General features: G+C 41.4%; 1 protein-coding gene across 6 annotated transcripts in view; it reads left to right on the forward strand.

Moving 5' to 3' along the window:
- Positions 1–24,602, forward strand: part of Aig1 (androgen induced 1) — a 210,240-nt gene that overhangs the window by 70,179 nt on the left and 115,459 nt on the right. The window contains exons 4-5 of one of the 6 annotated variants that reach the window (XM_040728417.1): positions 15,086–15,154; positions 16,984–19,868. The exons of 4 other annotated variants lie outside the window; for them this stretch is intronic. In XM_040728417.1, the coding sequence (XP_040584351.1) occupies positions 15,086–15,109 (24 nt within the window). In that variant the 3' untranslated portion in view covers positions 15,110–15,154; positions 16,984–19,868. Of the gene's footprint in view, positions 1–15,085; positions 19,869–24,602 lie in introns of those variants that run through there. One more of the 6 variants, XM_021224443.2, reaches the window with a different exon arrangement.

Raw genomic sequence — 24,602 nt, forward strand, 5'->3', positions numbered from 1 at the left:
AACATTTCAAATCTATGACTTTTCTTGCCAAACTATCTGAGCGCCCATCTGACTTTGAAGCAGACTGCCTTGCCACAGAAAGCTTGCTCAAATGATGACTAAAGTGTTGACCTGGTGCCATGCTGGTGCTGTTCCATGCACACAGCTCTGCCCAAGAAGAGCAGTTGAAAATGACCTTGAACAAGAGTTTTGCCAAGTCCATGAAATATGGGCCTTCAAGAAGTACCGGTTTTCTAATGAGTTGGAGAATATGTGCAGTGCTGTCAAAACTAGTGCTCTGAGTTGGGTATTGGATTACCAGATCTTAACATCTCTTTGCAATGATGCTCACTCTTGGCTTCTGAAGATGCACATTGTACAATGCTGGAAAAATTAGGTAATGAAGAAAATTGTTGTTTCCCTTAGGTAAGTCTCCCCCACTTCTCCCAACCATTTGCTGAGGAAATAGAGAAGATATGCTTGTATGTGTGTGTGTGTGTATATATATATATATATATATATATATATATATATATCCATCTTAAATGGCGAGATGAGAACTTAAAATGAGTGTGAAGCTCAAAAAAAAAAAAAAGATGAAGATGCAATTAGTGGGCAGGCCAAGTAGGAAGAGATAGCTATCCTTTCAGTTGTAAGCTGCTCGTAGGTGGGATTTTGATCCATGGGATGTAGGCTCCAGGAAGGGAACATTTCTTCTCTCAGTGTGTTTAGCTGTGCAGTAAACTGTTGCTATTGAAACACGTTAGTTGATGGTGACCATAGTTTCTATTCTGTTTTCCACATTACTAAGTGCTGTCTGTATGGCTCATAGTTTTACCCAGTTGCACTTCTCATCCTGTCAAGTAGGCTGACTCCTAGAATCTGAATAAAATGAAGCCATGCTTTAACCTTGTTCAGAAGTCCTGATTCATACCACTTTGCAGATTCCTCGTCTGTCTCCACTCCAATTTTCTGGGCTCTTGCTTGGCCTGTGGTGAGGTCAAGGTTGTCTAAGTTCTGGCTAGGCATAGTGCCAGGGCAGAGGAACCCTAGGGAGCTAATTGGACAGCTCTCAGTTTTATGCAAAATAACATGCACTTCTCTAGAACTCTGAGAAGACTAAAGTCACTTGTACTTTTACAATTAGGACAACTTTCCAAATGACTGTCCTGCTAAGTGGGCCTCTGTATAACAAAGCAGGTATACTATAAGCAACATCTTTCTTGAACATTCTTTGTTACTTCATCTGGAATTTTCTTTTTCATAACTAATTTGGTATTTCTGTAAGTTCAAATTGGAATCACTAAAATGATGGCATTTTCCCATATATGCTCAAGTCTTCCATAATCGTTATTTTAGAGCTCTCCAACAAGTCATGCAGATGAGCTAAAAATCAAAATTATGCATTGTGATTGTTTACACAACTGTTCACTTTATACCATAACCCATTTAAACTGGTGACGCTTCTGACCTGAACCCAGCACTTAGAAGGAGGCGACGAGATGATAAGGACCTTAAGGTCATCCTTTGCTTTATAGAGTTGAGTGCCTGCATAGGCCGCATGAAACCATGTCTCAAAGAAACAAAAGCCAGGCAGCAGCCCGACAGGCAAGCAAGCAAACAACACATTCACAAAAACCATAGCCATTATCTTGAGGTCAAACTGGGTGGTTTTTCATAAAGTTCTGCTAAGGATAATATGCTAGGCTGTTTCCCACAGTTTGGATGCTGGAAATTCAGGTCAGGATGCCATCATGGTTAGGACCCGCTGAGGGCTCCTTTCTGGGTTCCAGACCATTTTTTCACGGTGCCTTCAAATGACTAAAGCTGGAAAAGGTTCCCTCAGCCCTTTTATAAGGCTACTAATCCCTTCACCAGTGGACTGCCCTCATGACCTAATCACCACCAAAGACTATACCTTATGCAATGTCAACTTACAGGTTTGACATTCAACCTAATATATTTGAGAGAACACAGTGCTTATACTTCTTCAGGAAGGGACAAGAAAATGGAGGCAGAGAACACCTGAACCTCTGGCATTTGATATCACACACCATAGATCAGAAAAGCCAAGAGGCACAATAAAAAGTAAAAGTTCAGGCAGTGAAATTTAATGCTGCAATTTCTGTGCTTGGGTGCTGGGTGACATCTGCAATCTCACTTCCTTTCTTGTTCTGTTCATATTTTCTTTTCTTTTCTTTTTTTATTTGAATTAGAAACAAGCTTGTTTGACATGTCAATGCCAGTTCCCTCTCCCTCTCCTCCTCCCCTACATGCCACCAAGCCCCTATCCCATCCCTTTCTGCTCTCTGAGAGGGTGAGGCCTTCCATGGGGGATCTTCAAAGTGTGTCACATCATTTGGAGCAGGGCCTAGGCCCTCCCCTGTGTGTCTAGGCTGAGAGAGTATCTCTCTATGTAGAGTGGGCTCCCAAAGTCCATCTGTATACTAGGGATAAATACTGATCCACTACCAGAGGACCCATAGATTGCCCAGGCCTCCTACCTAACACCCACGTTCAAGGGCTCTGGGTTGGTCCTATGCTGGCTTCCCAGCTATCAGTCTGGGGTCCATGAACTCCCCCTTGTTTAGCTCAGCTGTTTCTGTGGGTTTCTCCAGCCTGGTCTTGACCCCTTTGCTCATCACTCCCCCCTCTCTGCAAACTTGATTCCAGGAGTTCGGCTCAGTGTTTCCCTGTGAGTGTCTGCTTCTGTTTCCATCAGCTACTGGATGAAGGCTCCAGGAAGCCATCAATCTCATTATAAGGGAAGGGCATTTAAGGTAGTTTCTTGACTGTTGCTTAGATTGTTAGTTGGGGTCATCCTTGTAGACCTCTGGACATTTCTCTAGTGCCAGATTTCTCTTTAAACCTGTAATGGATCCCTCTTTTATGGTACGTCTTTTCTTGCTCTCCTCTATTCTTCCCCTGACTCAGTCTTCCTGCTCCCTCCTCTCCCTTCTCTCCCTTCCTCTTCTCCCCTTCTCTTTCTCCTAACTCCCCCCACCCCACGCTCCCAATTAGCTTAGGAGATCTGGTCCCTTTTTCCTTCTGGGGTGGGGGGAGGAACCATGTATGTCTCTCTTAGGGTCCTCCTTGTTTCCTAGCTTCTCTGGCAGTGTGAACTGTAGGCTGGCAATCCTTTGTTCTATGTCTAAACTCCATATATGAGTGAGTATATACCATGTTTGTCTTTTTGCGACTGGGTTACCTCACTCAGGATGGTTTCTTCTAGTTCTATCCATTTGCCTGAGAATTTCAAGATTTCATTGTTTTTATTCTGCTGAGTAGTACTCCATTGTGTAAATGTACCACATTTTCTTTATCCAATCTCCAATTGAGAGGCATCTAGGTTCTGGCTATTACAAATAATGCTGATATGAACATGGTTGAACAGATGTCCTTATTGTATGAATGTGTATCTTTTGGGTATATGCCTAAGACTAGAATTGCTGGATCTTGTGGTAGACTGATTCCCATTTTCCTGAGGAACCACCAGACTGATTCCCAAAGTGACTGTATGGGTTTGCACATTATCTCTTTAGTAAAAATTTTAGGTATTAGGGAACAAGGCCACTTATTGTTATTCAAAGGAATCAAATAGTACTTCATATTGAAAACAATATTCGGAATTTCAGTATTCTATGCTTGTTAGACTTGTGAGATGATTTATATGCACAAGAATAAACTGTAAAATATGTTTGTTATGCATATTTATGTGTGTGTGTGTGTGTTTGTTTTGTGGGAGCTACATATGTGAGTGTGTGCACATAGAGGAAATGCTTGTCATTCCTCAAGCCGCTCACCTTGGTTTTTGAGATAGCGTCTCATGCTTGTCTGGAAGCTCACCATGGTGCCATTTCCTGCATCCTAGTAGGCCTTATTGAAAGGCTTCTTTTCACCTCTTTGCTCAGGTCCAAACTGAACAGGCACCTCCTTTCAAAAGCCCCAGGTGAAGACTCATGAATGCTGTTCTAACATAGTGGTGATTCTTTGTCCTCTCTGCTTTTATGGCTTGTTATTGCAAACTTGCTGAGGATTCATGCATCTACTAGGGGTGTTGGAGAATAAACCACATATAGGGTACTACTGTATCCATCAGACATTTTCCGTTTTCTTCATTTGCATTTACACCAATACAGGTGGTTTAAAAAAATGGTACTTGCTGAAATCTCATTTCCTTTAGAAGCCAGGTCTTTTCTTTTTCTGAGTCATTAGTGTTGGATTCCTGGTGGTCAGCCCTGGTGACCTAGGCACCATCTACATAAGAGCTCACAGATTCTGAAAAGACTTGCATAATCCCTGTGTTTTTAAACCATGGTTTTGAAGCAGGTTTCAGGACCTTTGGATTGTCTCTGTAGCATCCTTGAAGTTCAAGGAAAGAGATTCGTGGCATAAAAACAAAGAGGTAAGTTGTCTTGGTGACCTCTGGAGTTAAACTGGATAGAAATGTAGTGGCAGAGTGACAAATGTGTAAGTGGGAACACCCAGCTACACTCAACTCTAGTGGGCTGGTTAGCAATGTGGCTTCTTTGCCTTGGTTTCTAGGGGACTAATATACTGGCATTCTGTCTAGATTTTAGGAAAAAATGAATTGATATTACCACTTATTAAAGATTAAAAGTATACTATATGTGTCACTTGCTATTAATCCTTAAAAATATTTATGGAGTTCAATGGTCTGTAACTAATTAAGAGACTGCAGTTAACAGGGAATATGGGTTTCCTCAGAGTTACATGAAACAAAATATAAATCTTTTATATAACTCTATTTCCCTTAGAAAGGTTTTTTCTTTTACTTGTCAAGAGATTTTTAAAGTTTTATTTTATTTTCTTGGATCCCGCTGCTTTTCCATAAATCCTATATGCAGAATTACAATGAAGTGAGTCATGGTTGTAACACTGTTTTGGAGGTTCTCCTGCCAATACAGCTTAGACTAGAGGAGATTTTCAAGGAAAGTGTGCTTGGGAAAGCCTGGGTGGGAAGAGGAGTGATAGAAAGGTGAGAATAAGGGAAAGGGAAGGGATTAGAGGAAGGAAGGAAGGAAGGAAGGAAGGAAGGAAGGAAGGAAGGAAGGAAGGAAGGAGAAGGAAAGAAAACATTTCGCTTTGGATCCCATTTGTTTTTTAAGCTTACTGGCAATACAGAGGTGAAGCCTTTATTTTAGTCATATGTATTAGGCAATCTTGAAAAAATGAGTTGAGTCTCAGAATTTGTGTGTGTGTGTCTGAGTGTATGTATGAGTGCGTGCACGTGCTAGTACTTGTAACTCGAAATCGTTTCTCCACAAAACTTTTGTTATATAGGTGGTAATTAATTTTCAAGGCTAGCTTTTTCCATTCTGTCTAAAGGTGAAACATTTTGGGCATCGGCAATGCTGAACATTAGACTGTGTAGTTGAAACCTGGTAGACACGAAGCATCAAAGCAATAAAATCAGTTGTTGGAATCCCTAGAATCTTTCAGCTTGAACCCTGGCAGGGGAGTGGAAACAGATGTGATCTGGGGAGCTGGAGACCCTTCAGATACCTCGTGTGGTTGTTTGAGCGTGTCAATCAAGGGAGCAGCTGTGCATGGCCGCCGAAAGTGGCCACTTCAGTGAGTCCTCAAAACCCATGATTCATTTCCTCCCACTGTAGATCTTGATGGGACAGATGCCGTCTGCAAGAGTCCAGCAGGTAGATGGTACTTGCCATTCATGATATCAGACAAAGCAGGAAGCTCCATTCTCCCTGTGAAATTTATGGTCATTGAGCTGAACAGAGTGCCATCGCGTGATTAGGATTGGGATTTGCCTATCTCCTCGAAAAGTTATTGCAAGAACATTAGAGTTCACACCGATTTGCAAGGGCTTAGAATAACACATGCAGTTGGTGAGTGAGGACCTGCTCTGCCTCTACATGGGGTAGCCCCATATGATTCTTGTGAGCTGCTCCCGATGTTTTCCTGACACGCCCAACATGCCACAGAGTGACACAAGAACAAGTTTGTTCTGCCTAGTCATGCTGAGAAGGGAGAGGCTTTCCTGTGAGAAGTACTGTTCCAGGATCATTAGGAAGCAGGTATCAACTCAGAGGAGGGGGAGGAATCATAGTAAGGGCCAGCCTATTTATGGGGATCAGATAGCCTTCCCTATGCCTGGGACTGTTCTGAGTGCTGATGTGGTTGGTTCCTTTTAGGGAGAATGAAAAATGAACTTTCCAAGGAGGGAGGACTGAAGCCTGGGGTGATAAGTCTTAACAGCTGCAATGGGGAATGTTGAATGATAAGAGCAATTTCCATTTATGCTGAGATGAAGGAACTGAATGTGAAGGGAAAGGTGGGAGATGTAACTGGAAATGTGGTCAGAAAATTAAGCAGAGGCTCTGATCTGGGAGAGCCCTGTCACCAAAAAGAGGCTTAGGGTTTTCTTTCAAGAAACAAGAGGCTAGTGAAAGTCTTGCATGAGCAAGAGACTTGGATATGTGTGTGTGATAGACAGATAGAACATGAAAGGGAAGGTGATCCCATCTGACAAACTGCATGTGTGGTGTTGGAAACATGGTCCTCCTGAAACTGACCTGCAAAGTGGGGAAGCCCTGTAGTCACCCAGGGCAGCCAGGGTCCCTGTGTCCTGGCCAGAGACATGCAGTTTCATCCTAGCAGCTGACAGGGTTGTGAGAAGGTTTTGAGCAAGTGAAAGATGGTTCAGACCATCTTTCCAAGACTTGGTCCTCCAGGCTTGAAGGGGAAGAACTGAAGAGGGCAGCCAGGGTTGGAGAACAGAGAGAAGGCTAAGCATGGAGACTTGGCCAGTGCCTACACTAGGGGTGGATGGCAGAGGAGACTAGGGAGGGGTCTTTGCAGGCACTGAGGACTGTCTCTGGGAGAAGGTCCCTAGAAAACTAAGAAGGGGAGCATTTCCAGAAAAAGCGAGCCACTAGTCCTTCGGGGATAGAAAGACACGGCTGCTTACATAGCTGCTAAGCAGAGTCCAGTGACTACAAATGAAGGAGCCAGGAAAACAGAGCCTGTGTAGACAGCAGACAGAAAGCAATGAGCAAAAGATCTCCTCGGTGTGTATGCACACGTGTGCGTGTGTGTGTGTGTGTGTGTGTGTGTGTGTGTGTGCAAAACTGACCACTTAAGGATTCACTTAAGTCAGAAATTGTGAACAGAAGCTTTGAATAATCCATGTCCTTTGAAGTTTTCCAGTCTGTGATTTAGATCTTGAGGAACCTTGAGAAATTTCTAATGATGAACTGCTGGAGATAAACCACTTGTTTTTATGGAGATTCAAAAGGTGGTAAATAAAGGAAACAGGACTCAGTTTGGGGATTTAGTTCTCTGGCCACAAGTTCTGTGCAGACACTGGGCAAGGGCCCAGGTTTTTGTTATTCTTCAAGGTACATGTAGGCATGTAGGAATCACGAGGCAATTGGAAGTTACTGGCAGGCATGTAACAGTGGGCTAAGCACTGTTTCTTTTCCCCAATTTCTCAGATCCTATTGACAATTAAAAGGCAAAAAAAAAGAAAAAAGAAATAAAAGAAGGAAAACTTTTAGGAACATAGAATGTTTTTGAGTTTGTAGCCGTTGTTATGGCTACCTGCATGGCTTCATTGCTTTATTAATGTGAATTCCCTTCATTTCTGGAAACATCATCATTGTGCAGCATAGTAGACATCAGACTCTTAGCAGGTTTCTCCAGTGTGGCTCGGAGACTCTGACAACAGTTGTGATGAATGTGTGTGGTTTCAGGGCCACCAGTGCGTTGCAGGCCCAGGATCTCAAACATCACCGTTTAGGAAAAGAGAACTTGAAATTAATAACTTTTAAAAGTTCAAATGTTCTCCAAACAAGACATTTCCTTTTTTAACTATAAGAAAATAATCTAAGAATTGAATCTTTTTGTAACCAAAACATTTAATTTTTTGTATATGAAAACCATTTTTAAACTAATAACATGCTACTTAGAGAAATTATTTCTAGGAGTTCAGTACTGTTTTTTTGTTGTTTGTTTTTCCTGACCAATTCTTTAGCAAGTTATATTTACTGAATTTATTTCTTGTATCACTAGAGGGAATAAAATAGTTACTTATTTTTATGCATGTGTTTGGCTTGTATGTATGTCTGGCACATGCATGTCTGCTACCCTTGGAGGTTAGGAAAGGAGCTTGGGTCACCTGGAACTGGATTTAAGGATGACTATAAGTCACAGTGGACACTAGGAGCCAAACCCAGATCCTCTGTAAGAACAATAAATACTCTTAACTGCTGGAGCTCTTGTTCAACCCCATAAGAGGTGTTTTTAAAAACGTTCTGTTAGAGGCATTTTTGAGCAAGTTTTTAAAGTATATTTTCCTCCTACTGCAGTTGAAGGTGAATAACACAGTTCACTGAATTATTTTTCATGCTAACTGCTGATGGTGGCAGAGGTTGCTAATGGATCTCCATGTCCTCCTTTCTTTTTCCTGGCATTTAGGAACATTTTTCATCTGTTAGATGTAACCATGTGACCATGTGACTCATAGGACATTGGGGTGGGATTGGAGGTTACTTTAAGTGCTTGGGATCCATGTGTTGTTCGTCCCTAATTCAACACATTATTCACTGAACATTATTCATTTGAAAAAATTCATCTGCCCTGATCATGTATTTGTATATAGGTAGACTAGAGGGGATTTGTAACACGATTAATAAAAACCCAGAGACTGATATTGGCGTTCAAGCTTCAAGCTGAAGATCAGAGAAGCAAAGTAGCCAAGCCTCTACCTCTTACCTCTACTTCAGACCAAAATGGCTGATCCTGTCTCCACGAATCCTCAGAGGCAAAATGCTCCCAGTTCCTGTTTCTTCCCTCCTTATATTCCTCACTCCACCCTAGAGCTGGATTAAAGGCGTGTGATCCCAGGTGCTAAGAAGACCATTGTGTGAGCTATTTCTCTTTTAGACTGAATCAACTTTGTGTAGCTCAGTGTGGCCTTGAATTAGCAGAGATCAGTCTGCCTCTGTCTCTCGAGACCTGGAATTAAAGGTGTGTGCCACCACTTCCTGACCTCTGTAGTTTTGTGGCTGGCTTTGCATCCTGAGCCCTCAGGCAGACTTTATTAAATCATAAATAATGTATCACCACAAGAATTGTTTACAGGAGCATACATGCATAGGTCCTACTATATCATTTCATATAAAAGACTATAAGAGACTCGATTTTAGTATTTACCAGATCCTAGCACCAGCCCCCATGGATTACTGTATATTCCTTACTGGTCTAACCAATAAGAGTTTCCCATTTAGACTTCCCCAACCTCATTTCTGAATTAACAGAGTTGCCTATTATATCAGTTACTGTGACTCAAATGAATGTACCCTGATAAGCATCAGTTTTAAATGGGCTGTTGTAACAGTAAAGAAGTCCCAAGGTTTTTGCCCACAAGTATCTACCATAGTGATTTCACTGTTTTTTAAAAAGGAAATTAGCTTTGTAAGTTCCAAGGTCCCCTAATCAGCGCTCAGTGACAAATCTGCTACTTTGTAAAAGTAGCAGATATTGGAAAATATCTGGCATTTTAACTTAAGTGATCTTGGGGACCCAAGGGAGGGAAATTTATAGATACTTCAATGTATATATCACCAAGTACTGTGTTCTCTTTCATAATACAAACAGCCTTATTTATTTCCATAATTAATATCTTAGGGAGGCCTATCATTGTATCGATTTTTTAAATGTCTTATATATTCAATATATTTTATATATAATATTATATTGCCACGAATCTGTAAGGAACTTCAAACAAATTGTACCAGAACACAAACATAGCCAACCTTCTAATTACACTACTTTTTAGTATAGACTCCCTGAAAGTCAGCTGACCTCTGTGGCCCAGGACAGAATAACAGCCTGTAGGAACTGGACATATAAGCCAAGTTTGATTATCTATGATGGTGGGAACAGAAACTCTTGTTCAACTGTGGGAACTTAATAGTCCAACATTGCTGAGTGCGACTTTCTCTCTTAGTTCAGATATCAGAACAGCAGTTGTAACAGACTCAGAATGGCAGCTGTTTAAACCTGATGGTACAGTTGCTGGTAGCCAGTGTTCCCTCATAAGATTCAAGAGCCTGGCCCTTTCATCTGGCTGCTGTTGGATCCTCCGAGTTTGCTCTTTATCTGCATACCAGCCTTCTGTAGGGACCACAAGGAAGAAGAAAGCACCCTTCTTTCTGGTCAAATCATGAAGTCAAAATTGCACATCATCTTTGCTTAGCATAGTTTCTTGGTCCCACAGATACGTAACAGTGGAGGAGACTAGGAAATAACGCTTTTTGCGTGCCAGTACTTTTACTTTTCTATAAGAGGGAGATAGGAGATGATGTGATGTGGAACAGTAACAGCCTGTGACACACCCTTCTTTCCCACTCCCTGATGAAGGTGCTAATACGAAAGATCCAGACAACCTGAAGTAGAAAAAGGAATGAAAGAATCCAGGGAGACAAAAGATTGGGACATAGATTGGGACCATGCCGTTGATTTAAGCTGTGTGCTGGGCAGTAAGCTATTCTTTCTTACTTTATGTACATCTGAAATGTTCCATAATAAAAGCTAAATAAATTCTAGTTCCAAGAAATGGAAACAATCAGTGTTGGTATGCTCTCAGGGCTGTGCTCTCGTTAAGTTCCTTCTAAAGTTTCCAGGCTATCATTTCTTCTGTGTGAATACATGCACTCATAAATTTTACTTTTTTTCCCCCACACAAGAGACTTATTGGGAAAGACACAAGAGGGTGGCTGCCTTTTATAAATTTTATTTTTATATACTGCACTTGTTAACAGTTTGTTTTTGAGTTAATTAAATAAAAATTTCACGACTGCTTTATGTAGTAATAAGGGGAATGCAAGCATAAGTGTGAAGTGAGGCCCCTTTTTGGTGAATAAAATCTAATCTGGAAGATCAGACATTCCCTCACTGAAGAGAAGTCAACCAGACGGCCAGTGTGAGGAGGATCACATCAAACTGAAAAGATCCAAAGGAAGTTTCTTGGAAAGGATGCTTATAAACTGGGAAGAGGGAGGAGTAGGCTTGTGACAGATGCAGGTGGAGAAAGGTCTGGGCAAGGACCACCAAGAGAGAGGCTCTGAGCCAGAGACCATGAGCTGGCCCCTTGTGGCAGCAAACAGAGTCAGGGATTTTTAGTGAGTACCCGGATGTCCTTGTAAAAAGAAGGCAGTAAATAAAGAAGAGGTTTTGCAGGAGTGATGTTTGTTCAGGGATGAGAAGCGTTGAGTGAGGTTCTGGTGAGAGGTTGAGATGAAATGCCCATGTCAACCACGGCGTTGGGATACACAGAGTCATGTGGGTGGTTGATGACTGAAGCTGATAGCTGAAGCTGGAGGCCCATGAGGAGGTTAGTGCTAAAGTGGTTGGGGGAAAGAGTGGTTTCCAAGCCAGTGTTGTTAGCCAATGGGAGTCCTGATGACTGCATTGCTGTGGAAGCCAAGCGGTGATGACAGCTGACACCAAGGATGATAGGAGTCTTTGATAGAAGAATCACTGTATTTCCCCTCCTCCACACTGAGTTCTCAGAACATCTTTTGTGTATGTGTGTTTGCAGGTGGGCACACCTGTGCTCGTGGAGGCCAGAGGAAGGAGATGCCCTCCTCTGTTGCTTTTTTCCCATTATTCCTTTGAGACTGGGTCTCTCTCTGAACTTAGAGCTTATGTGCTTTGGGTAGTCTGCCAACCAGCAAACTTCTGTATTTACTCTACCAGCGCTGATTGGCAGAGCTCTCAGTGACTGTCAAGTTAAGTGCTGCTTCTGCTGTGCAACTCAGCACTTCTTCTTTTTCCCTTTTTTTAAACTTTAAATTAGAAACAACTTGCTTTACATGTCAATCCCAGCTCCCACTCCCTCCCCTCCTCCTCCTCTCCCCACCAAGCCCCCAACCCCCCACTCCATTTTCTCTCCCCTCCCCAGGGAGGGGGAGACTCTCCATGGATGATCTCCAAAGTCTGTCATATCATCCAGGATAGGGCATAGACCCTCCCCCATGTTTTCAGGCTGAGAGAGCATCCCTCCATGTGGATTGTGCTCCTAAAGTCCATTCTTAGGCCAGGGATAAATACTGATCTACTACATGAGGCCCCATAGATTGCTGAGGTCTCCTCACTGACACCCATGTTCAGGGGGGCCTGGATCAGTCCCTTGCTGGCCTCTCAGCTATCAGCCTGGGGTCCATGAACTCCTCCTTGTTCAGGTCAGATGTCTCTGTGGGTTTTACCAGTCCAGTCTTGACCCCTTTGCTCATCACTCCTCCCTCTCTGCAACTGGGTTCCAGGAGTTCAGTTCAGTATTTAGCTGTGGGTGTCTGCCTTCACTGGATGAAGGTTCTAGGATGGCATATAAGGTAGTCATCAATCTCATTATCCAGGAAGGGCATTTAAAGTAGCCTCTCCACTGTTACTTAGATTGCCAGTGTGTCATCTTTGTAGATTTCTGGAATCTCCCTAAGTGCCACATCTCTCCTAAAACTTATAATGACTCCCTCTATTATGGCATCTCTCATCCTGTTCTCCTCTATTCTTCCCTGCAATCAACTTTCCTGCTCCCCCATGTCCTCTTGTCCCCTCCTCTTCTCCCCCTCTCTTTCTCCCTGCTCCCTCTCCCTTCACCTCATGCTCCCAATCTGCTCAGGAGATCCTATCCCATTCCCCTTCTCCAGGGTATCATGCATATCTCTCTTAGGATCCTCCCTGTTTCCAAGACTCTCTGGTGTTGGGATTGTAGGCTGACAATCCCCTGCTCCATGTCTAAAATCCATATATAAGTGAATACATACCATGTTTGTCTTTTTGTGACTGGGTTATATCACTCAGGATGGTTTCTTCTAGTTCCATCCATTTCCTTGTAAATTTCAAGATTTTATTTATTTTTTTACTGAGAAGTATTCCATTGTGTAAATGTACCATATTTTCTCTTCTGTTGAGGGCCATCTAGGTTGCTTCCAGTTCTGGCTATTACAAATAATGCTGCTATGAACATAGTGGAACAGACATCCTTATTGTATGAATGTACATCTTTTGGGTATATGTCTAAGAGTATAATTGCTGGATCTTGTGATAGACTAATTGCTGGATCTTGTGATAGACTAATTCCCATTTTCCTTAGGAACCTCTGTACTGATTTCTAGAGTGTCTGTAAAAGTTGGCACTCCCACCAGCAGTGGAGGAGTGTTTCCCTTTATCCATATCCTCTCCAGCATAAACTGTCATTGGTGTTTTTTATTTTAGCCATTCTGACAGGAGTAAGATGATATCTCAGAGTTGTTTTGATTTGCATTTCCCTGATGGATAAGGATGTTGAGTACTTTCTTAAGTATCTATCAGCCATTTTAGACCCCTCTATTGAGAATTCTCTATTTAGTTCTGTACCCCCATTTTTAAATTGGGTTGTTTGGTGTTTTGGAGACTAGTTTCTTGAGTTCTTTATAAATTTTGGAGATCAGCCCTCTGTCAAATGTGGGTTGGTGGTGAATATCTTTTCCCATTCTGTGGGCTGCTGTTTTGTCTTGTTGACTGTGTCCTTTACCTTACAGAAGCTTCTCAGTTTCAGGAGGTCCCATTTATTAGTTGTCGATCTCAGAGTCTGTGCTACTGGTGGTTATGTTCAGGAAGTTGTCTCCTGTACTAATTTATTCCAGCGTACTTCCCACTTTCTCTCCAAGAGGTTCAGTGTGGCTGGATTTATGTTGAGATGTTAGATCATTTGGACTTAAGTATTGTGCATTGTGATAGATATGATAACCAAAAGGCAGAAAGATAACATACAAATTAACACAATCAGAAATGATGAGGGAGACATAACAACAGACACTGGGGAAATCCAGAAAGTCATCAGTTCATACTTTGAAAACCTGTACTCAACAAAATTGGAAAATTTAAAGGAAATGGACGATTTTCTGGATAGATATCACCTACCAAAATTAAATCAAGAACAGTAAACAATTTATATAGGCCCCTAATTAAATAGAAGCAGTCATCAAAAATCTTCCAACCAAAAACAGTCCAGGGCCTGATGGTTTTAGCGCAGAATTCTACCAGTGCTTCTTACTGTACCTCGACTCAGCAATTTTGAAAACCTTAATTGGCCAGTTTTCCTTGAGTCTCTCTTTCCAGTCTCTGGTTTTCTTCTAGAGACTGTTCTAATTTCCTGGTATGTCTCTCCTCTACAGAATGCTCACAAGCAAACTGCATCAGGACCAAGGCTGGATTCTCTTCTCTTCCTACAGCCTCCTGGAGGATCTCTTGTGTTTACATTTTATTTAAGCTTTGGTCCTACCTCATGAGCCACTTGGAGCTTCCACCCCACCCCCAACTCTCAACTCTCATTCTCCTTAAAAATTTTGAAACATCCTCACTTAGGTTGGAACTCACCATGTAACTCAAGACAGACTCATACAACATTCATTCTGCTTCTTGTGCCTCCCCCCACCCCCACCTCTGTGCTGAGATTGTAAGTGTGAGCCGCCATGACTGCTCAATTGGATTACTCAAGGACAAAGTTGAAATATGGACCCCGTGCTCCTCCTAAACCCGTTGTTCACCTCAGTAAAAAGCAGCAGCACCATCAACTTTCCCACTCAAGCATCACAGTAAACCATTAGATCACAAAGACTGTGTCTCCGTGCTGCACTCCACTCAGAAGTCCTGAGCAAATGCTATTGGTTTATGCCATGTTATTTGCCCAGAACATTCCCTAATTTGACTGAGTTGTATAGGTCCTAAGAAATGAGATCTCTGATGTAACTCCATTGCAGCCCAGCAGTGTGATACAGGCATCACTACATCACCTTTTACTTCAAATTTGAGATTGGCTGTGTGTGTTTTTAAAGAATATTATGGGCTACTTACAGGGAATAGACAACTACATTTGGTGACAGGAACAGTATCAATTGGCACCAGAAGTAGAAGGACCTTAGAAATCTGAGAAATGTTGTTGTCCCTCTTGTCTAGAAATTAATAATCTGCTGTAATTCTCTAGTGAGGAATGGAATGTCATTTTAGTCCTATTGTACCCGGACAGAAGGAGAATGCAGTTAAAGCAGGCTTGTGTTTTTCTCTTCACCTTATATAGCTACGTTCTTGGGAAAAGCAATGATTTGGAGGAAATAGAAAGTTCTGGTTCTACCTTGGGAGCTAGCAAGTAAGTCATTGTAAAACTAATTAATGATGTCTTTCTTTCCTACATCTTCTGCCACATCAAACAACTATTGTTGCCCAGATGTTCTTGGGCACCAGGGTACTGCCTGAGTGAGCTATCTAACCCTAAGAACCTCTAAATTAATTGTGCTACCATTTAATTGAAGAGGGACCAGAAGCCTGAGAAGCTGGTGAAATGTCCCAGATATGAAGCTAATGCAACACCAGACTTCAAATTCAGCCTGTTGTATTCTTGCCATACTGTGTTACAGAGAGAATTCCTCTAAATGTCTTTACCCCTCGCTGCTGTTATGTCATTGATGTAAGATGTGCCAGCAGTTTAATTTAGTAACAGTTTGCAGGAATAAAGTAAGCACCCTCAAATCAAGTGTAGTTAGACCCTGTTTGTCTTTTGAAACTCCAACCATTGTTTTTATTCTTGATAATTCCCTTTTACCTTACATCCCGGAGGCTTTCAGCTTCAGGGTCAGGCTAATTGCAGAAAGTGGGTAAATTCTTGGTTGATTACTTCTGAAATTGAGTCTCACAACTCATAAGAGATTAGAGACTTGGGGTTTATTTTTGTTAATTATAAGGCATATTTTGTAAGACGAATAAAGGGTCTTTCCTTGAGAGGGAGAGAGAGCCTGACAGCCCCATCAGCAGGAGAGCTGAGGAGAACAAAAACATGGGATTGGGGATGCTTCCTGTCCCAGGGAGGAAATTCTGCAGTTTAGAGACTTCCAGTGCCTCCTGTCTGTCACTTCCAGTTGTGGGCCTCTGGAGTATGAATGAATGGAGTACCAGGATGGCTGATGTGGCATGCCTACTGGGCTCTTGAATGATAAATTCTATAATTTGGCCCTGTGTCTCCACATTCCATCAGAAAGGAAGACCCAGACCATAGCTGACTCGTTCTCCAACAGTCTATACAAAATCTCATTGACACATTTGGGTTACTACACCTCCCCACAGTACAGGGAACCTGGATCTTGAATTCTGGAACATTCTCCTCAGGAAAGATATATCACAATAGCAGAAGGCAAACGTGTTTATGATGGGTTGAGGAGTCCAGGCAGCATAGAAGGATCTGGATTCACTGTGATGTGTCCCCAGAGATTGCCCTGGGAAGGAAACAGAGGGTCTGAAGGTCCTGGTGAGAAAACACCACCAACAAATTTAATGGGGTTTCCTGTGCCAAGGAATGTCATCAGTTAAAGTAGTGTGGGTGGAAGTCCAGGACAAGGAGGTCATGCAATGAAGGCTCCCCTGCTTACCTGCTGTCCACAGGTCACTAATAGGTCATCTGCTCCTTCTGAGAGTACCCACATCACTGCTTTACTAGTGTGTGTCACAGACTTCCATATAAAGGCATGGTTTCCAGCCTCCTGGTTTAGGTTGTTGATGCTCATTGCATATCTCATGTACCATGTGTCACTCTTGGGTAGTTCAGTCAGGTTGGTAGAGCACGTGAATGCTGGTATCTTGACATCCCTGGAAAATAATCTCATGTGTGGCATACTTCCCAGAGCTGACTATCCACGGGCCAAGGGCTTGAGTGGCAAAATGTGAAAACTACTTTCTACAAATTATCCAGATAACCTCTAGCAACCCTCTCCTGGATACAAGTCAGCCACTCAAAGGTGACAGTTTGGCAAGTATTCATAGCTACCCTGATGGTAGATTGTCATATTGCTGCTCAGTTGAGGGGACTCTTGCAGCTTTGTCTGTTTGCAATCTTTTGATAAAGATCTTTAGAAGCATGCTAATTAATTTTACAGGAATGTCTGTCTTTGGCTCTGCAGCTAATTATTTTCATATTATGTGTTCCAGTGATAGATGATGGATACATAAATACATTACCTTTGCTCAATCCATGTTTTCTGCTGTTGATACAAAGTACACACATTGGACTAGTTTCAGAACAGCTGAATTTGGAATGTGACATCTTGCCAAATGAGGATCACACTTGCGCATACAACACAGATGTGGAATTTTACAGTTGTTTTCTTTTAAAAGACTGTGTGTCTGTGGTGTCATTGATTAATGTAATATTGTATTAATGTGCTGTTACAACACTCCAGGGTCTTCATGAGGTCTTCCAGCTAACAGCAAAGAATTCTTCAAACTAAAGTTTTTAATAAAATACAGATTGTGGGGTAAAACAATTATGGTGGTGATGATGAGGATAAGCACCAACCTGAGGATTTATGGGTAGCACAATGCTTGAGCGATTAGTTTTGATGGACCTGTCAATAGAAATACAGCGAAATTGCTATGTAGGTTTACTCTTCCAAATCATTTGACACTGTCTGCATTTATTATTTATTTTATCTGTCTTTAGAGGAACAAGACACCATGGCAGTATTTATCCCACTTTTCTTTTCCTTTTGAAGTGTGTACTTGCTTCAATTGCTTGCCCAGTGGTACGATCAGATCCAAGATGTTAGCAAAGGCCAACATAGCCATGTGTGTGACATGGCAGTAGCTGCTAAAGTTAAAATTGAATTCTTCACTGTCCATTGTACGTGGCTGGCAAGCAACTCTCTACCATGCTACACTGATGTAATGTTGGCCAGGAATCTTTCTACATCTAATTTAAGTCATTACTACCTTTTTTCTTTCTTGGGGTATTTTTTAATCATTAACTATATTTTCCCTATTACAGAAATCTTCAATAGTATTTTAAATCCATTCACTGTTGAAAATTTAAGTGAATAAAAACATCCTGGCTAGAACACTCTCAACTTTTTTTTTAACGAGACAGGGTTTCTCTGTATTGTTTTGGAGGTTATTGGTCCAGCCCGGCCTTGAACTCACAGAGATCCGCCTGCCTCTGCCTCTCGAGTGCTGGGATTAAAGGCGTGCGCCACCACCGCCCGGCACTCTCAACTTTTTAAATGAAAAGGTAGCTGCCAGACTACTCACAGAAAAGCATAGAACTAGTTCTCCATTTTCTTGGAATTTTAGGATTTTCAAACATCTATTTGATAAGAAAAATATAAGGAAGGCTTCAGTTTTTCACTACAACTCTACCATAGCCTCACAGAGACTTGGGTATAGAAAATAGGATTTCTCCTTTTAATCATCAGAAAGCTTTTAAATTCCAAAGAAAGCAAAAGATCCAAAAAGGAAAAAAGAAAAAAGAACCCCGTAATTAACAGAAAAAAGTTCAGTAGTGAGAGCTATGAATGAACATTTGTATAAATAATTTACATCTAGCAAAATAAGATCATTAAGTTTAAGCATGCACAACATCATTTTGTGGGCTCTGCTTATAATGTTAATAGAAGCATTATTTAAACGAACTAGACTGCTGATATTGATAGTATGCCTTCAGAAGTCCAAGTAGGGTTGGTGTGTAAAATGGAGATGAAGAGGAGGATGCTATAATGAACTCACATCATTTTTGTCTGCCTGCCAAGATCTGCACAAAGACAAACCAGCCACAACTTCAACATAAAAGGGGGAAAGAGATGCTTGTGAAGTCCCAACATTAAGTTGAGGCACTGTTGCCAACTGGCTGCTAGGGGACAGTCAGTTTTCTTCAGTGATGTGGTCCCTGATAAGCTGTGTAGATGGTCCCACACCCGTACACATCTGGTAAACACTAAGTGGATTGGGTAGGGTTAAAAAAGATCATATGAAATTGGAAGGGGAAAGTAGTGAAAGGGTAGGGAAAGAGCTGGAGAGGAGGGAATAAGGGGTCAAATTGATCAAAACCCAATATGTATGAAATTATTAAATAATATCAACAGCAATAGGGTGTTGAGTCACTGAACTGATTAGAGGTCACAGATGCCTGCCACCAAGTCTGGTGACCTGAGTGTCCTCCCAAGGGCCAACATGGTGAATGAGAGAGTGACGACTGAAACCATTCCTCTGATCTCCATACTTGTGCTGTGCCCCCTCCCCACATAAAAAAATGAAATAAAAACTTTGCTTTCTAAAAAGAAGAGCGTGTTTCTCTTGTATTTTAGCTCTTTTAGACCTTGATACATTTTAGTGGATTCTGTAAAGTCCTTGTCAATCAAGGTGGTTAATTAACAATTAGAGTCAGGGACTGTGACTAGGTATCTGTGATGGGGGTTGTTTCTCTTTGTGGGTTCAGGGTTCATGGTGTTACCCATAGTGTAAACCCTAAAGGTATAATGGTGAGTGTGCATCACTGCTGTACTGAGATCTGTAGAAATTCCACATTGGGTGTTCTCTGAAGAAACTTGTAGGGGATATCACCCCCCTGCTCTCTATTTTGTGAAATCTTTTTCTTTTTTTCTTCTTTGCTCTAGAGATTCCATTGTATGACTCTCCTTTCTTTAAAACCACCATAGAATACCTTCCATGTCTTAATTATACAGTCCTCTTGTGTTTTTCTAGTGTTTGTATTCCCATAGTTGCAAATAAAAAGTATATTTTTAGTTTTAGAATTTTCCTTTCCATTAAAAAAAATCCCTGAAGATTTGTGGCACCACTGTTATTTCTGTTAATGGCATTGCTTCCATAGCAGCAAGCTACAGCTTTGTAGGAAAGCCTGTTTACAGAAAGCAACCAACCATCCAAGTAAATGTTATAGCTACATGAATAAGGGTTTCAGTTTAGATCTCTTGAAACCATTACAATACATATGCCCACACATGCCCACATGCAAACACACACACACACACACACACACACACACACACACACATGCCCCTTCTATTGTAATTATACATTTGTTGTAATTAGCTAGACCCTCATATCTAAAAAAAAATAAAATAACATCAGTTCTTTAGATTCTCATAGCAGAAGAAAAAAAAAACCAACAACCCTAGGCTACTCTACTCTTGTTCTTGGCCATAGAATGCAAAATAACTGAGCATCTACTGGCATTTAATTCTGGGAGTGAACTTAAGGACAAATCAAAGGGGAGTCAGAAAACATTTCCAGTTTTTCATAGCTTATTTGGCTGAACATAGACCAAACATTGATGCACATGTTCATTTAGCTTGGAAGGCTTATTCTCTCAAAATAAATAGATGGGCTTACTGCTTTAAGATACTATGTACTATGAAAACTCCAACCCAAGGAAGCTAACTACAACCAGAAAAACATAAGCATTAGAGAATCCCTCTCTACCAACAGCCAAAAGAACAAAGGGGCGAAATTCCACCCATAATTCCACCAACAACAACCATCGCAAATCGAAGAAGGATGAGCAATCAATGGTCATTAATATCCCTCAATATTAATGGCCTTAACTCACCCATAAAAAGACACAGACTAGCAGAATGGATTCGAAGACAGAACCCTTCCTTCTGCTGCATACAAGAAACACACCTCACCCTCAAAGACAGACATTACTTGAGAGTTAAAGGTTGGGAAAAAATTTTTCAATCAAATGGACCCAAGAAACAAGCAGGGGTAGCAATCCTAATATCTAACAAACTAGACTTTAAAATAAAATCAATCAAAAGAGATGAAGGAGGTCATTACATACTCATCACAGGGGAAACCCACCAAGACGAAGTGTCTATCCTGAACATCTATGCCCCCAATACAAAGGCATCCACATTCGTTAAAGAAACATTATTAGAACTTAAATCTCATCTAAAGCCCCACACAGTTATAGTGGGAGATTTCAACACACCACTCTCACCACTAGACAAGAATACCAGACAGGAACTCAACAAAGAAGCAAAGGGTCTAATAGAAGTAATGACCCAACTGGGATTAACAGATATCTATAGAACATTTCATCCACATAAAAAAGAATATACCTTCTTCTCACCACCACATGGAACCTTCTCAAAAATCGACCACATACTTGGCAACATATCAAACCTCAGCAGCTACAAAAAAATTGGAATAACTCCATGCATCTTATCAGACCACCATGCCTTAAAATTAGAATTCAACAACAACACAAAGTGCAGAAAACCTACAAACTCATGGAAATTGAATAATGCTCAACTGCACCATCCCTGGGTCAAAGAGGAAATAAAAAAAGAAATTAAAGACTTCCTCGAACTCAATGAGAATGAAGACACAACATACCCAAACCTATGGGACACTTTGAAAGCAGTGCTACGGGGAAGTTCATAGCACTAAGTGCTCACATGAAGAAACAGGAAAACAGTTATACCAGAGAATTAACATCACAGCTAAAAGCTCTAGAACACAAAGAAGCAAACTCCCCCAGGAGGAGTAGACGCCAGGAAATAATCAAATTGAGGGCTGAAATCAACAAAGTAGAAACCAGGAAAACAATACAAAGAATCAATGCAACGAAGAGTTGGTTCTTTGAGAAAATCAACAAGATAGACAAACCTTTGTCCAAACTTACCAAACAGCAGAGAGTGAACACGCAAATTAACAAAATCAGAAATGAAAAGGGGGACATAACAACAGACTCTGAGGAAATCCAGAGAATCATTAGGTCATACTTTGAAAACCTGTACTCCACAAAATTCGAAAATTTAAAGGAAATGGATGACTTCCTGGACAGCTATCATTTGCCAAAACTAAATCAAGAACAGATAAGCAATTTAAATAGACCTATAACCCCTATGGAAATAGAAGCTGTCATCAAAAGTCTCCCAACCAAAAAAAGTCCAGGTCCAGATGGCCTCAGTGCAGAATTCTACCACAAATTCAAAGAACAGCTTATACCAATTCTTCTCAAAGTGTTCCACACAATAGAAGCAGAAGGGTCTTTGCCAAACTCTTTCTATGAGGCTTCAATAACCTTGATCCCCAAGCCACACAAAGATACAACCAAGAAAGAGAACTTCAGACCAATATCCCTCATGAACATTGATGCAAAAATACTCAATAAAATACTGGCAAATCGGATCCAAGAACACATCAAAACAATCATTCACCACGATCAAGTAGGTTTCATCCCAGGGATGCAGGGATGGTTCAACATACGAAAATCCATCAACGTAATCCACCATATAAACAAGCTGAAAAACAAAAATCACATGATCATCTCACTAGATGCTGAAAAAGCCTTTGACAAAATCCAACATCCCTTCATGATAAAGGTCTTGGAGAGATCTGGGATAACAGGGACATACTTAAACATAATAAAAGCCATATACAGTAAACCAACAGCCAACATCAAACTAAATGGACAGAAACTCAACGCAATTCCTCTAAAATCAGGAACAAAACAAGGCTGTCCACTCTCTCCATACCTTTTCAACATGGTACTTGAAGTTCTAGCTATAGCCATACGACAACAAAGGGGGATCAAGGGGATACAAATTGGGAAGGAAGAAGTCAAACTTTCACTGTTTGCAGACGATATGATAGTTTATATCAGTGACCCAAAGAACTCTACCAGGGAACTCTTACAGCTGATTAACACCTTCAGCAAAGTGGCAGGTTACAAGATCAACTCAAGAAAGTCAGTAGCCCTACTATATACAGATGATAAAAGGGCTGAAAGAGAAATCAGAGAAACATCACCCTTTACAATTGCCACAAACAACATAAAATACCTTGGGGTAACGCTAACCAAACAAGTGAAAGACCTGTATCGTAAGAACTTTGAATCTTTAAAGAAAGAAATTAAAGAAGCCCTCAGAAAATGGAAAGATCTCCCATGCTCTTGGATAGGTAGGATCAATGTAGTAAAAATGGCAATCCTGCCAAAAGCAATCTACAGATTCAATGCTATCCCCATTAAAATCCCAGCACAATTCTTCACAGACCTTGAAAGAACAATAATCAATTTTGTATGGAAAAACAAAAGACCCAGGATAGCCAAAACAACCCTGTTCAACAAGGCAACGTCCGGAGGCATCACTATCCCTGACCTCAAGCTCTATTATAGAGCTATAGTCCTGAAAACAGCTTGGTATTGGCACAAAAATAGACAGGCAGACCAATGGAATCGAATTGAAAATCCGGGTATTAACCCACACACGTACGAACATCTGATCTTCGACAAAGAAGCTAAAAATATACAATGGAATAAAGAAAGCATCTTCAACAAATGGTGCTGGCATAATTGGAGACTGGCATGTAGAAAAATGCGGATCGATCCATGTTTATCGCCATGCACAAAACTTAAGTCCAAATGGATCAAAGACCTCAACATAAATCCAGCCACACTGAACCTCTTAGAAGAGAAAGTGGGTGGTACCCTTGAAAGAATTGGTACAGGAGACAGCTTCCTGAACATAACACCAGTAGCACAGACAGTGAGATCAACAATTAATAAATGGGACCTACTGAAACTGAGAAGCTTCTGTAAGGCAAAGGACACAGTCAGCAAGACAAAAAGGCAGCCCACAGAATGGGAAAAAATATTCACTAATCCCACATCTGACAGAGGGTTGATCTCCAAAATTTACAAAGAACTCAAGAAGCAAGTCTCCAAAACAGCAAAGGACCCAATTAAGAAGTGGGCTGCAGAACTAAATAGAGAGTTTTCAATAGAGGAGTCTAAAATGGCTGAGAGGCACTTGAGAAAGTGCTCAACATCCTTAGCCATCCGGGAAATGCAAATCAAAGCAACTCTGAGATACCATCTCACTCCTGTCAGAATGGCTAAAATCAAAAACACCAATGACAATTTATGCTGGAGAGGATGTGGTGAAAGGGGGACACTCCTCCATTGCTGGTGGGAGTGCCAACTGGTTCAGCCACTTTGGAAAGCAGTATGGAGATTCCTCAGAAAAATGGGAATAAACCTACCACAAGACCCAGCAACTGCACTCTTAGGCATATATCCAAAAGATGCCCATTCATATAACAAAGATGTCTGTTCCACTATGTTCATAGCAGCTTTATTTGTAATAGCCAGAACTTGGAAGCAACCTAGATGTCCCTCACCCGAAGAATGGATAGAGAAAATGTGGTACATCTACACAATGGAGTACTATTCAGCAGAAAAAAATAATGGAATCATGAGATTCGCAGGCAAATGGATGACACTAGAAGAAACCATCCTGAGTGAGGTAACCCAGTCACAAAAAGAGAAACATGGCATGTACTCTCTCATATATGGATTTTAGACATAGATCTGGGGAGTGCCAGCCTACAATCCTATTGCCAGAGAGTCTGGGAAACAGAAACTTCATTTACTGGCTGGTTAAGTACTGAGCTGAACTCAAGAAAGCCAGTATCAGAGAGGGAGGACTGATGATCAAAGGGATTAAGACTGGGCTGGTTGAACCCCCAGAAACAGCTGACCAGACAAAGGTTAACTCTTGAATCCCAGGCATCAGCCTGGGAATCCAGCATGGGACTGATCAAGACCCCCTGAATCTGGGTGTCAGTGAGGAGGCCTAGGTAATCTATTGAGCCTTGGACAGCAGATCAGTACCCATCCCAAGTATACACACGGTCTCTGGACTCCCATAGAACAATGTGAGGTGCACTCTCACCCTGAACTCTTGGGGAAGGGTCTAGGCCCTGCCCTATATGAAATGACAGACTATGGACACCCCCATGGAGGGCCT

Source organism: Mesocricetus auratus, unplaced genomic scaffold, assembly GCF_017639785.1.
Source record: "Mesocricetus auratus isolate SY011 unplaced genomic scaffold, BCM_Maur_2.0 Super-Scaffold_100018, whole genome shotgun sequence".
In the NCBI taxonomy this organism is placed as follows: Eukaryota; Metazoa; Chordata; class Mammalia; order Rodentia; family Cricetidae; genus Mesocricetus; species Mesocricetus auratus.